This window comes from Anolis carolinensis, unplaced genomic scaffold (assembly GCF_035594765.1).
Source record: "Anolis carolinensis isolate JA03-04 unplaced genomic scaffold, rAnoCar3.1.pri scaffold_12, whole genome shotgun sequence".
Lineage (NCBI taxonomy): Eukaryota > Metazoa > Chordata > Lepidosauria > Squamata > Dactyloidae > Anolis > Anolis carolinensis.
This window is the reverse complement of record NW_026943823.1, coordinates 1,102,501-1,117,784: the sequence shown is the minus strand read 5'-3', so window position 1 is coordinate 1,117,784 and position 15,284 is coordinate 1,102,501. Positions and strand designations below refer to the sequence as shown.

General features: G+C 42.0%; 1 protein-coding gene across 1 annotated transcript in view; it reads left to right on the top strand.

Moving 5' to 3' along the window:
* Positions 1-1,092: 1,092 nt before the first annotated feature.
* The window catches only part of LOC103280657 (rho GTPase-activating protein 20), a 37,769-nt gene continuing 23,577 nt past the window's right edge, over positions 1,093-15,284 (top strand). Inside the window, exons 1-2 of the mRNA XM_016997305.2 lie at positions 1,093-1,301; positions 14,408-14,490. Of these exons, the coding sequence (XP_016852794.2) occupies positions 1,206-1,301; positions 14,408-14,490 (179 nt within the window). The 5' untranslated portion in view covers positions 1,093-1,205. The remainder of the gene's footprint in view (positions 1,302-14,407; positions 14,491-15,284) is intronic.

The following is a 15,284-nucleotide window of genomic DNA, read 5'->3' as shown; positions in this document are numbered from 1 at the left end:
ACCAAAACATCATGTTACACAACAAATTGGATGAAAAAGTACAGTAGAGTCTCACTTATCCAACACTCACTTATCCAACGTTCTGGATTATCAAACGCATTTTTGTAGTCGAGGTTTTCAATACATTGTGATATTTTGGTGCTAAATTTGTAAATACAGTAATTACAACATAACATTACTGTGTATTGAACTACTTTTTCTGTCAAATTTGTTGTATAACATGATGTTTTGGTGCTTAATTTGTAAAATCATAACCTAATTGGATGTTTAATAGGCTTTTCCTTCATCCCTCCTTATTATCCAACATATTCGCTTATCCAACGTTCTGCTGGCCCGTTTATGTTGGATAAGTGAGACTCTACTGTAGTTCAATACGCAATAATGTTATGTTGTAATTACTGTATTTACGAATTTAGTAGCAAAATATCACAATGTATTGAAAACATTGACTACAAAAATGGCTTGGATAATCCAGAAGCTTGGATAAGGTAGGCTTGGATAAGTGAGACTCTACTGTACTACTACTACTAATAATACTAATAATACAGTAGAGTCTCACTTATCCAACATAAACGGGCTGGCAGAACATTGGATAAGCGAATATGTTGGATAGTAAGGAGGGATTAAGGAAAAGCCTATTCAACATCAAATTGGGTTATGATTTTACAAATTAAGCACCAAAACATCATGTTAGACAACAAATTGGACAGAAAAGTATTTCAATATACAGTAATGCTGTGTAGAAATTACTGTATTTACGAATTTAGAACCAAAACATCACAATGTATTGAAAAGATTGACTTCAAAAATGGCTTGGATAATCCAGAAGCTTGGATAAGCGAGTCTTGGATAAGTGAGACTCTACTGTACTACTACTAATAATAATACTAATACTAAGAATGGGTACATAGCTGCTTGGAGTCTCCTTGTGTGTGGAGAGAAAAAGCGGGGTATAAATAAACCCAACAAGAACAACAACAACAACTATAGGGCTGCCCATAGAGGATGCCTGGGCTTGTCTTTGGAGCAGACCCGCCTCTTGGCTGCAATTGGGAGGAAGAGGAGGAGGAGGAGGAGGAGGAGGAAGGCGGGCGGGTCTGGAGCCGGAGCCACGTCCCGAGCGGAGCCTTGCCTTCCCTTCCCTTCCTTCCTTCCCAGGGAAGGAAGAAGGGAAGGAGAAGGAGGAGAAGGGGCTGGAGGGCAGCATGACCCCGCAGCAGAGAGCCCACTGGGGTCCCGCGGGGGCCGGAGAAGAGCGCGCCCCCTCCCCCGCCGCCCTCCAGAAGCAGCACCACCACCAGGTCAGTGGGACACAGCGCCTCTTGGCATGGGGATGATGGGAGCTGGAGTCGGCCAACAGGACCCTCCACAAGTCCGGTGTGGGGCTCAGCCTGGGCTGGGGGAGAGCTCGGGGGTCTCCTAACACAGTCCTACTGCTTCTGTCCTAGTTTGGAATCTTCTTTACTGGCAGGTCGGTCGGTGAAGAGAGAGATAAATAGACAGACAGACAGACAGACAGATGATAGATAGAAAGATGATAGAAAGATAGATAGAAAGATAGATGATAGATAGATGATAGAAAGACAGATGATAGAAAGATAGATGATAGATAGATGAATGATAGATAGATATAGAAAGATAGATGATAGAAAGATAGGTGATAGACAGACAGACAGACAGACAGACAGACAGATAGATGATAGAAAGATGATAGAAAGATGATAGAAAGATAGATGATAGATAGATAGATGATAGATAGATGAATGATAGAAAGATAGATGATAGATAGATGAATGATAGATAGATAGATGATAGAAAGATAGATGATAGATAGATAGATAGACAGACAGACAGACAGATAGATGATAGATAGATGATAGAAAGACAGATGATAGAAAGATAGATGATAGATAGATGAATGATAGATAGATAGATATAGAAAGATAGATGATAGATAGATAGATGATAGATAGATAGATAGACAGACAGACAGACAGATAGATGATAGAAAGATGATAGAAAGATAGATGATAGATAGATAGATGATAGAAAGACAGATGATAGAAAGATAGATGATAGATAGATGAATGATAGATAGATAGATGATAGATAGATAGATGATAGATAAACAGACAGACAGACAGACAGATAGATGATAGAAAGATGATAGAAAGATGATAGATAGATGATAGAAAGATAGACAGACAGACAGATAGATAGATAGATAGATAGATAGAGTAGAGTCTCGCTTATCCAACACTCACTTATCCAACGTTCTGGATTATCCAACGCATTTTTGTAGTCAATGTTTTCAATACATCATGATATTTTGGTGCTAAATTCGTAAATACAGTAATTACTACATAGCATTACTGTGTATTGAACTACTTTTTCCTGTCAAATTTGTCGTCTATGAAGTCGACTGAATTGTACTTGGTGGTTGATTGATTTACTGCTGTATTAACTCTTGTTTTATTGTCTTACTGTGTTTTATTATTTTTTGTATATTGTTCAATGTATTTATGCTGTTGTTTTTGTAAATTGTGCTAGTTGGGCTTTGCCCCATGTGAGTTGCCCCAAGTTCCCGTGGGGAGATGGTGGCGGGGTATAGATAAAGTTTATTATTATTATTATTATTATTAGAATGTATTTTAATATGACACAGCAAACAAGATAGACATGCTGGATTTCATATCACAAAACCACAAGTCGAACACTTCCCAAGTGTCTAGGACTGTGTGATGTATTTTTGGATGATGCGTGCAGATCCCAGTCGGGTGGCCTTTTGCAGCTGGCAGATCGTGATTTTGTCAATGTCTATTGTTTCCAAATGCCGGCTGAGATCTTTTGGCACGGCACCCAGTGTGCCCATCACCACCGGGACCACCTGCACTGGTTTCTGCCAGAGTCTTTGAAGTTCAATCTTGAGGTCCTGATAGCGGCTGAGTTTTTCCTATTGTTTTTCGTCAATGCGATTGTCACCTGGGATGGCGACATCAATGATCCAAACCTTTTTCTTTTCCACAACTGTGATGTCTGGTGTGTTGTGTTCCAGAACTTTGTCAGTCTGGATTCGGAAGTCCCACAGTATCTTTGCGTGCTCATTTTCCAAGACTTTTGCAGGTTTGTGATCCCACCAGTTCTTTGCTGCTGGGAGGTGGTACTTGAGGCATAAGTTCCAATGAATCATTTGGGCCACAGAGTTGTGCCTCTGTTTGTAGTCTGTCTGTGCGATTTTCTTACAGCAGCTGAGGAGATGATCCATGGTTTCGTTGGTTTCCTTGCACAGTCTGCATTTTGGGTCATCAGCTGATTATTATTATTATTATTATTATTATTATTATTATTATTGGGCTAGATGACCTTTAGGGACCCCTTCCCATTATGTGGGTTATCTTCTCCTCCTCGGAGGGACTCATTGGCCCAAAGGCAGGCTGGCTTTCCTGTTTCGCTTGGCATCTCCAGGTCCGAAAGGCATCGGGGCCCCTTGACCCACAAAGGGGAGCCTTATCTTGACCGGTTTCCCAGCTGTTTCTGGTCACAACGCCCAGTCTGTGTATAAATAAACCCTGCGAGGCTTCCCTCCCGGAGGCCTCACGCCGAAGAGCTCTGGTTTGTCGGCACGGCAGTTCCAGGAAAGGGGCCTGATGCGAAGTATGTGGGTCCGGCCGGAGGCAGACAATGCCCTTCAAGGAAACCGGGAGAGGGTTCGCTTCCTATTGCAGATCTCCCTTTGCTTCCTCATCTCTCACCAGTTTTCTGCAAGAAATCTGCAAACCTATTTTGCGAAAGGAGGTGCTGTACCGGTCCCGCTTTCGGGGTCCTAGAATAGCATTGAACCACAGATTTGGAAGGAACCATCAAGGCCATCTAGTCCAACCTTCTGCCGCCTCTCTTTGAATCTTGGTCCCATTTTCCCCAGAAGTTTGCACCTGAAGATGTAACCTCAACCAGGAGTGAATTGACATGTACGTTGAGCACAAAACTCACCTGAAATATCTCATCCTTCAGGTGCAAGTTATGCTTTGCAAACCTTGCTAAACAATGTCAGTAAATGGACCAATGCCATGTCAAGCAATGCCTCTGCAGTGAAATTGGTGATTTTTGTAGGACATAAAAAACTGTGTTGTTGTATGTTTTCCGGGCTGTCTGGCTATGTTCCAGAGGCATTCTCTCCTGATGTTTTGCCCACTCTTTTGAAGAAGAGTATCACAAACCTTGAGAACATTATCAAGATTATATTTGTTAAAACTGGACATTGAAATATGTACTTATCTGTACAGTTGGAATATATAAACTGATATTACAGTCATAATATATGTGATTATATCACTTGAGGAAATATAGAACTATAACTTACTTTAAAGTATAATATATACCATACTTTTCCTTTTTTCCTTTTTGCTGTATATAATAGACATCTGTGCATATAGCTGCTTGCCCACATCTATGGCAGGCATCCTCAGAGGTTGTGAGGAATAATAATAATAATAATAATAATAATAATAATAATAATAATAATAATAATACATCACACAGTCCTAGACACTTGGGAAGTGTTCGACTTGTGATTTTGTGATATGAAATCCAGCATATCTCTCTTGTTTGCTGTGTCATAATAAAATAATAATAATAATAATAATAATAATAATAATAATAATAATAATAGGGTTGTTGTGTGTTTTCTGGGCTACCTGGCCATGTTCCAGAAGCATTCTCTCCTGACGTTTCGCCCACATCTATGGCTGGCATCCTCAGAGGTTGTGAGGAATAATAATAATAATAATAATAATAATAATAATAATAATAATAATAATAATAATACATCACACAGTCCTAGACACTTGGGAAGTGTTCGACTTGTGATTTTGTGATATGAAATCCAGCATATCTATCTTGTTTGCTGTGTCATAATAAAATAATAATAATAATAATAATAATAATAATAATAATAATAATAGGGTTGTTGTGTGTTTTCTGGGCTACCTGGCCATGTTCCAGAGGCATTCTCTCCTGACGTTTCGCCCACATCTATGGCAGGCATCCTCAGAGGTTGTGAGGTATGGAGAAACTAAGCAAGGAAGGTTTATATAATACAGTAGAGTCTCGCTTATTCAACGTAAATGGGTTGGATAATAAGGAGATATTAAGGAGAAGCTAATTCAACATTAAATTAAGTTATGATTTTACAAATTAAGCACCAAAACATCATGTTATACAACAACTTTGACAGAAAAAGTAGTTCAATAGGCAGTAATGCTATGTAGTAATTACTGTATTTACGAATTTAGCACCAAAATATCATGATGTATTGAAAACATTGACTACAAAAATGCGTTGGATAATCCAGAACATTGGATAAGCGAGTGCTGGATAAGTGAGACTCTACTGTATCTGTGGAAAATCCAGAGTGAAAGAAGAACTCTTTGTCAGTTGGAGGCCAGCGTGAATGTTGCAGTTAATCACCTAAATTAGCATTGAATAGCTTCATTAATTACAACATTCACACTGGCCTCCAACTGACAAGAGTTTCTCTCACCCTGGACTTTCCACAGATATATATATAAACCTTCCTTGCTTAGTTTCTCCATACCTCACAACCTCTGAGGATGCCTGCCATAGATGTGGGTGAAACGTCAGGAGAGAGTGCTTCTGGAACATGGCCAGACAGCCCGAAAGACATACAACAACCCTGTGATCCCGGCCATGAAAGCCTTCGACAACACATAACAAACTGTCATGCTAGATCTCCAAATTTGACCCCATTACACACCCATTTGTATTTTAGAATGTTTTTATGAATGTTGATATAAGTTAATAATTTTTAATCTGATTTATAGTGTATTGTATAATTCTTATATGTGTGTTTATTGTAAGCCGCCCTGAGTCCCCTCTCGGGTGAGAAGAACAGGATATAAATGTTGTAATAAATAAATAAAATTTTGTAGGAGCCCTGTTTTGTTTTATTGGGTTTTTGCATACAAACCCAGTTTCTCTGTGCATTTGACCCACAACCTTTGAAAACACAGGATCCTGATACCCTGGAGAACTACAGGAATCCTGGTTTATTGGGGTTGATTTCCAAAATGGCATATTACAAGGTTCACTCTGCAGTGTTTTGGATTTCCTTCAGATTTCTGGAATAGGTCCATTTGTACATAACGCAGTATATGCAATATGTACTATATTTGAATATATGTAATCCAGCCAACTGAGTTTTAGCCAGAAGACAAGCAGAGGGTGAGAAGGGAAGGAAGACACTAGCTATGCAAATGCATACAAAGAGTCATTGCAACGTATAAATGAACCTGTCGAAACTGCAACAAGTCACTCACCTAGAGATGTGCACAATTTTCTCTTCTTCGAGCTTTGCAAAATGAAAGTATTTGCACCCATGAAAATGGGAGACAATGTTCGAAAGGGACCGAGGAAGGCTGTCCAAATGGTCCTTCGAGGAAAGAGGATGCAGTGAAGCCACAGCGGGTTTTATTGTGGGCTCGAAAAGGAGCTGTTTGAGGTCCTGAATCCGCTTCTCGTTGTGTGGATTCAGCACCTTGGAGAGCTCCCCGAAGGCCTGCAATGCATTCGAGGCATCTCTAACATGGAAGGAACCGGACTCACATGTTTGGATAGAAAACGTGACTACTTATGAGTTTCTTTCATGGAACAGCTGGGTGGACATTTCTTCCAAATTCAGTTGAACGGAAAATATATGGAGGTCTTTTCTTGCAGAGGACCACATGAAAGGGCCCACAAAGGACATCTACTCCATCCTTGCCATTCCAGACCAAGCGTATTCCGCGAGGGAAGACTTCTCGTAAAGCCAAGAAACCCTCCGGAAGTGGATCACCCTTCATTGGAATATAAGAGCCAGTATGAGACGAGCTCCTTGCGGATAAATCTTGCCAGGAAAACTAGGTCAAAGTTGTGCAGACTTTGAGACCAGAGTCTGAATCTCCATTTAGCCCTGGAAACCCATTGTGTGGTTACGGTGAAGGAAATTGTATTATTATAGGTACTTAGATTCCCGACATTGTTCAGTTTGGTGACCCTTGATGGACCATCTTCCAAACACCATTACCTTTGTTGTATTATAGGTGATATTCAACTTTTCTTTAGAAAAATATATATCAAGCTTAGAGAGCAGCCTTCTCAGACCAATTTCGGTGAGTGAGATTAAAACCGTGTCATCAGCATATAATAAAACAAAAATTTTCTTGGGTCCTATTGTGGGTGGAAAACATTCTGGTCCCAAGAGTGCAGGTATTATGTCATTCAAATATAGATTAAAGAGTGCATGCCATTGAAATATAAAGAGTGTTGGTGCCAATAGGTACCCTTGAGCTAGTTCATTTAGTATTTTAAGGGTACCTCTTGCCATTGATTTAGCTAGCATTTTAATCTATATATATATAAAAGAGTGATGGCATCACGGCGACCCACAAAACAACAAAACTACAGGCCCCCCAACCTCGAAATTTGACAACACAACCCATCATCCACGCCTCTAGGTTGATACAACAAAAAGAAAAGAAAAATAAAGTCCTAATTAGAGAGAGAAGAATAATTGCTTTTATCCAATTGCTGCCAGTTAGAAGACTAAGCTCCTCCAACTTGGTCTCCTAGCAACCCAATAAAAAATAATAAAAAACACTAAAAAGTAATACAATAAAATACTATAATAACAGAAAATAACTCAAAATAATACAAGAAAATAATAAAATATAATAAATAAAAATATAACTTACAATAAAATTAATAAAAAATTGCAAATAACGTCAAATAAAAATTACACAACAATTTTTAACCAATGCCACCACCACTTTGCCACAGCAACGCGTGGCCGGGCACAGCTAGTGATTTATATAGAATTTAATGGTGTATTTCGCCTTGTATTTAATAATCTGGTTTTTATGTATTGATTTGCTTGTCCTGTATGTGAAAAACATATAGTCTAAGCATTGAATAAACTAAGCTAAACATTGTATTATTCACATCAAACGTTCTTGCAGTTCTCCTTCTATTAAGCCTCTTGCTGGAAATAAACAGACTGAAAGTATTTTTGGGAAGAAAATATCTCAAAGCCTCCTGCTCTGAAGGTTAGTGTTAGGCTTTCTGTGTCCTTCCAGAGACAAAATCCCAAGGGAATCGAAGGGGATGCATTGTTTCCCTTGGGACTGGATTTATTTTTGTGCTTCTCCGGCAAAACCAGGCCATTTTTGGAGCTGCCGGGAGCAGAGAGGGATCCAACCAAGAAGGCTTCGTGTTTGGAGAGGAGAAAAGCCTTTGGTCTCTTCCAAGTATTTATTTTCAGAGGAATTACAAGGAGTTTTAGTTCAAGGTTTTAGTTTAGACAAGTTGTTTCACTTGACAGTCTGATTATGACCCTCAACTGCAGGAGACCCATTGAATCAATGAGACTGACATAGACTCATCTGCCCAACTTTAAATTCAGCTCTACGGTTGAATGCGGTTGGTGGTGCTAAGCAAAGTAAAAACATTGAATCCATGGGACTTAAGCGTTGACTCATCAACAGCTGAATTCAGGTCCCATGGGTAACCATCAACCAAAGTAGACCCTCTGAATCAATTGGATTTAAATAGACACTGAGTCATCGGTTAAATCCAGCAGTGCGATTAGTAGGATCAAGTAGAGTAAACCCATTGAATCCATGGGACTTACTGAAGCGTTGATTCATTAACAGTTGAATTCAGGTCCCATTGGTAAGCTATTAGTAGGGTTACGTAGAATAAACCCATTGAATCCATGGGACTTATTGAAGCACTGACTCATCAACAGTTGAATTTAGGTCCCATTGGTAAGCTATCAGTAGGGTCAAGTAGAGTAAACCCATTGAATCCATGGGACTTACTGAAGTGCTGACTCATCAACAGTTGAATTCAGGTCCCATTGGTAAGCTATTAGTAGGGTCAAGTAGAATAAACCCATTGAATCCATGGGACTTACTGAAGCGTTGACTCATCAACAGTTGAATTCAGGTCCCATTGGTAACTATCAACCAGAGTAGACCCATTGAATCCATTGGATCTAAATAGACATTGGCTCACCTGTCAACAATTAAGCTATTAGTAAGGTCAAGTAGAGTAAACCTATTGAATTCATGGGACTTACTGAAGTGTTGACTCAACAGTTGAATTCAGGTCCCATTGGTAACTATCAACCAGAGTAGACCCATTGAATCCATTGGATCTAAATAGACATTGGCTCACCTGTCAACCATTAAGCTATTAGTAAGGTCAAGTAGAGTAAACTCATTGAATTCATGGGACTTACTTAAGTGTTGACTCATCACCTGTTGAATTCTGGTCTCATTAGTAAACTGTTAGTAGGGTCGAGTGAAACCATTGAATCCATGGGGTCTACTGAAGTGTTGACTCGCCAATGGTTGAGTTCATGGCCATAGGTTGTCCCATTGGTCGCCCTCGGCACAAAGGGATTAATGTTCTGCTCTAATGGGAACCAGATGCTGAAAGTTGTGCCTGGGAGTTGTAGTTACGCAAGCCTTCTCCACCAAAAAGTGCAAACAACAACTTCCATGGTTGCATAGCATTGAACCATGGCCGTTCAAGTGGTGCCAAACTGCGCTAACTCTGCAGTGTAGATGCATTCTGTGGAGATTGACTTGAAGGGATGGGATGGGTTTTGCTCCAAAGGTTGCAAGGAATGCGCTACATTCTTCCATCCCACAGCATTGGCTCATGCACAGAAGTCTCCATTTTCGCCAAATTGCCGTCCGATGAAATACTTATTTGCTTTGCTTTAAAAAATCAAAACAAAACGACCCTGCGCACCTCCCGTCAGCATTTACCTTGGCCTGGAGAGGGCATTTTGTGCACAGAAATGCGGTTTTCTCCCGGTCCTGGACACAGAGCCCTTTCTGACGCCCCCATCTGCCCTCACAGTAGCCGCTTCTGTTGCCTTTGGTCACCTTTAACAAGTGATTCAACGGCCGTCTCGGTGAGGAACAGCTGGCTCTGCTCTTATTTACATACCTTCCTAAATGCAGTTTGGCAAGACTTCGCTGTCAGAGTGGAACGATGCTTGCAGATATTCAAAAATGGCCCCAAACCTCCTATTTGGGCACAGGCCGAGCATCCCTTATCCAAAGTGTTTCCAGTTTTGAAATATCCTCGTTTGAAGACACATACTTTATATTTGTCCTGATGTATATGATATTCTAGCTGTGCCCGGTCACGCATTGCTGTGGAGAAGTGTGGTGTTATGGGAAATAAAGTATTGAGGAATTGGTGGTGGTTAGTACAGTAGAGTCTCACTTATCCAAGCTAAACGGGCCGGCAGAAGCTTGGATTACTATTAAAAGGATGTTGTAATTAACAGTTGTGGTAGAAATTGGGATTTCCTTGGATATTTTGTGGCTTGATCCAAACTCAGAGCGAATGGCTATTCCTAAGAATAGTCAACTGTCATCAAGCTGACTTTCGCTTATGGAAACTTTGTGGATGATAGGCTTCCAAGTCATCCCATCTTCAAGATTTTGCAGACTCAGAGCAACTGTGGCTTCCTGGAAAAGGTTAAAATGATAATCAAATAGAAGGAAAACACAAACATAGAGAAAACACAAACATTTCAAAACAAGAGCCCCGTCTCCAAAGTCTCTTTCCAGAGGGATTTAGAGCTTTGAAGCTCTGCAAGTTTCCAGAAACAGTTTGGATCCAGGCGGAGAGAAAGAAGGAAAGAACGAACGAACGAACGAACGAGGAAAAGGGCCAAGCGGAGAGGAATTAGTCTAAAGTGGCCGAGATAAATATTTACAACCGTCTCCTTTAGTTTAAGCGGTGATTTGTGGACGAGACAGAGAGAGACCCATCTTTTATGTTCCAAGTTCATTTTAGGCATTTTGGAGCTCAAGTAGAAACCTAAACCGCTGAGCTGCTGAACTTGCCGACCGAAAGGTCGGCGGTTCGAATCCGGGGAGCGGGGTGAGCTCCTGCTGTTAGCCCCAGCTTCTGCCAACCTAGCAGAATGGATTTTAATCTTGGACATTCTTAAAATTTTATATAATGTGACTTTATTTTGTAATGGTATCTGTTTTATATGAACTATTGTTTTGTAGATTGTTTTATATGAATTGTTGTTTTTAGATAGTTTTTAGGCACTGAATTTTTGCCTATTTACTGTAAGCCGCTTTGAGTCTCCTCGGAGAGAAAGGCGGGGTAAAAGTGATGTAAATAAATAAATAAATAAGTTTGAAAACAGGCGCATATGAGTAGATCAATAGGTACCGCTCTGGCGGGAAGGTAAGGGCGCTCCATGCGGTCATGCCCATGGCCACATGACCTTGGAGGTGTCTATGGACAACGCCGGCTCTTCGGCTTAGAAATGGAGATGAGCACCAAACCCCAGAGTCGGACACAACTGGACTTAATGTCAGGGGAAAACATAGACCTTTACCTTTGAATCTCTAAGATGTCCCCTTGTGAGTACAGTAGAGTCTCACTTATCCAACATAAACGGGCCAGCAGAATGTTGGATAAGCAAGTATGTTGGATAATAAGGAGGGAGTAAGGAAAAGCCTATTAAACATCAAATTAAGTTATGATTTTACAAATTAAGCACCAAAACATCATGTTATACAACAAATTTGACAGAAAAAGTAGTTCAATACGCAGTAATGCTATGTAGTAATTAATGTATTTACGAATTTAGCACCAAAATATCACAATGTATTGAAAACATTGGCTACAAAAATGCATTGGATAATCCAGAATGTTGGAGACTCTACTGTAATCCAAATTTGGCTGAGATCGTGCTTGCAATTCTGGAGGGACTCTAATATTTGCTTCTCATAGACTTGGTAGCATGGGGATTTGGTTCACCTGTTAAAATCTATGAATAAACCAGGATTTTTATTTTTGACCTGAATAATTTCAGGAGTGGTTTGAACCCCTAAAGTGCCCCCTTGGCCATGGGCTTGTCCTTACTACTACGAGTATTTTGTGGTTCCATCTGCATTTAAAATTGCACAACCTCCTTGCAGAATTTCACAAGCGGTTCCTGTGCTCACCAGGAATGTCCTGGTTTTCGGGAAGCCTGGCCCGACGTCAGTTTTGCCCCCAGTTTTGTTTCCAGGTGTGTCAGAAGAACAGGCTGCTGGGCTTTGGACTCGGTCTGTAACAAGGGAGCCGGTGCCAAGGCTGGGGCAAAGCAGGAATCCGGCCCGATTAGAGTCGGGCCATACATGGGTTTGGAATGAGGCTCCTCGGCTCCGGGTCCTCCATTGCCAAGAAACACAGAGCCTCGGATTGGCAGTTTTAGGATGAGTAATGCAGACACAGCGCAGCGAGCCTGGGACGTCTGTTTGGGTAAACGCGGGTCTGTCGCCCGGCAACGGAGCGAGAGGCGGAGGGGCCCTCGGCAACCCAGGGGTCGCTTCCCTGCAAAACAATCCTCTCCATCCTTGTCCGTGATATAACGGGAGTCATGGCACACGGAGATGCTTTTATATATGCACCACCACGGACACTCTTTCCCTAAAGAAAGCATCATTTCGAAGATGGACATCCTTGGTTTCCAAGCAGCGCATGCGTCCAGGAACACTTCAGGTGGAGATTTATGATCCTTGCCTCAACTAGGGTCCGTCCTTCCTCAGATGCCAATAAGGAGGCCTTGCAAATATGTATCCCAAATAGGGAAAGTTGGGATCCTAGTCCATTCCGTTGGCGTCATTGAGGGCTCAGCCAAAGAGGATAAGAAAGCCAAGTTTGCAAACCGACCATCCATCTGCTTGGATCGTGGCTGGTTGAAGAAGCCGAGCAGGATTGGGGTGGATCGTAGAGGGTCTCCAAGGAAGGCCATTGAGGAATCATCTGCCAAACTGGGCAGGAATGGTTGGCAGTTACCAAACACAAGCCAACATGTACAAAAGCAGACCAGGATCAGGTAGAACGTAGTTGGATGGAGGCCACCAAGAAGGTCTCCAAGGAAGTCCATTACGGAATCATCTGCCAAACTGGGCAGAAATGGTCACCAGTTACCAAACACAAGCCAACATGTACAAAAGCAGATCAGGATTTGGTAGAACGTAGTTAGATGGAGTCCATCAAGAGGGTCTCCAAGGAAGTCAATTATGGAATCATCTGCCAAACTGGGCAGAAATGGTTGCCAGTTACCAAACACAAGCCAACATGTATAAAGCAGATCAGGATCAGGTAGAACGTAGTTGGATGGAGGCCACCAAGAAGGTCTCCAAGGAAGTCCATTACGGAATCATCTACCAAACTGGGCAGGAATGGTCGCCAGTTACCAAACACAAGCCAACATGGACCTGAAGTCTATCTGTGTACAAGCTAATCCATGTTCAGTCATATCTGATTTTGGAAGCTCGCCTGTTTTATTGTGTGCTGCCGTTCTCTTGGAGTGAGACCCAAAGTCACTCACAGAAACAGTCCACTAAAACCTATATGATAAAATGTGAAGCCCAAGGACACATCATCTCATTGGAAGAACAGGTTCTTCATGGATGCAGGATGTTTTAGTGACCCAAGCCAAATGAAGTCCATCTCCGTTGCTTGAGAAAGGATGTCATCTTCTGGTGCTTTGAGTCTTCTTTGTGGAGATAAATAAACGTCAATGTCAATGTCAACATCATAATAATATAATGCAAAATCGGAGGAGGATGCATAAGGCAAGGCCATGGAAGGAGTCAGAGTTTGTCTCCAAATCCTTGAGAGAGCTACATCATTGTGGTTGACTCCCCTTATAAAAGAAGTTAGTGGTCAAAGCATTGCCCGGAGGGTCTTAAAAGGGTCTCCACACCCAACTGACTCAACAACAAACACCCCATAACTTTATTGCACACATATGCATTCCCTTCAGTGCAGGCCTGCTCCGCTTTACGAGTCCCACGTCAATGAGTCCGGCTTTTCCAGGGCAAGTTATTTCCCAGATGTGGTTTCTCGCCTGCTTGGGATGGGCAGAGATATGGAAAACCAGACTTTTTAGGGAGAGAGGATGGAGCTTGGATAGAAAACACTCCGAAATTGCACACACACAATCACACAGCAAGGTTTTGCATGATTTTTGGACTGAACCAGGAGCTATCCATGGTGCTGAGATACATGCAAGACTTTGGAGAGCTCCTCTAAAGTTCAGCGCTCTACGAAGCACCCACTGCCTTAAAAAACCCTACGAAATCCATGGGTGGAGGCCTATATGTACACATAAGGTGTTTCAACCCGTTTGGCACCTCAGTGAGTTCCTCAGCATCCTGGATGGTTCTGGGTTCTCTGTGTTTGGAGCAAAGCTTGGGTTGGGTTTGCCATCAGACATCTTGCTGTCTTTGTTGGTGTCCCTCCGCCTTTTGTCCCTTTCTGAGCAAAGATGGAGTCTTGGTGACACCGCCAACCTTGTGCTTCTCTCCCACAGAAAATGAAGCCCATCGTCCACAGGAGACGCTCCACGCCCACCGCCATCAGCAGAGCCCTCAGCAAGTCCAAGCACCATTCCAGGTGAGAAGGAAGGGGCTCTTTCTTCTTTCTCCATCCCCTTTCCCTTGCTATTTGCAAACTTGAATTAGTATTGAGGAACTGTGAAATTTGCAAAGCCAATCACGGAAGGTGTCTGCTTAGAGGTAGCCTGGCTGTTGTTACCTGGAGGCACTCTCTGTGGAATGATGTCCAGGGTGGGAGAAAGAATCCTTGTCTGTTTAAAACAAGTGCGGATGATACAATTTTCAAGCTTGAATTAGTATCGAGTAGCTATGAAATTTGCAAAGTCAGTCAGTGAGGGTCTCTGCATAGAGGTAGCCTGGCTGTTGTTACCTGGAGGCGCCCTCTGTGGAATGATGTCCAGGGTGGGCAGTGGAACCCTTGTCAGTTTGAAGCAAGTGTGAATGTTGCCGTTGGCAAACTTGAATAGCATTGAGTAGCTATGAAGTTTGCAAAGTCAATCAGTGAGGGTATCTGCATAGAGGTAGCCTGGCTGTTGTTACCTGGAGGCACCCTCTGTGGAATAATGTCCGGGGTGGGGGAAAGAACCCTGGTCTGTTTGAAGCAAGTGTGGATGTTGCAATGCTCAAGCTTGAATAGCATTGAGTAGCCATGAAGTTTAGAGGTAGCCTGGCTGTTGTTACCTGGAGGCACCCTCTGTGGAATGATGAGGGGTGACTTTTGTTTCCAGTGCCTGCAGGAACCCAAGTGCTTTCTGCCAGCATGAAAAAGCTATTAAAAGGGGTTTTTTTTTCCTATTGGAAAGCATCCTTATCAGCGGGATGTGCCGGAGGAGACCTTGGATGGGAGGAACA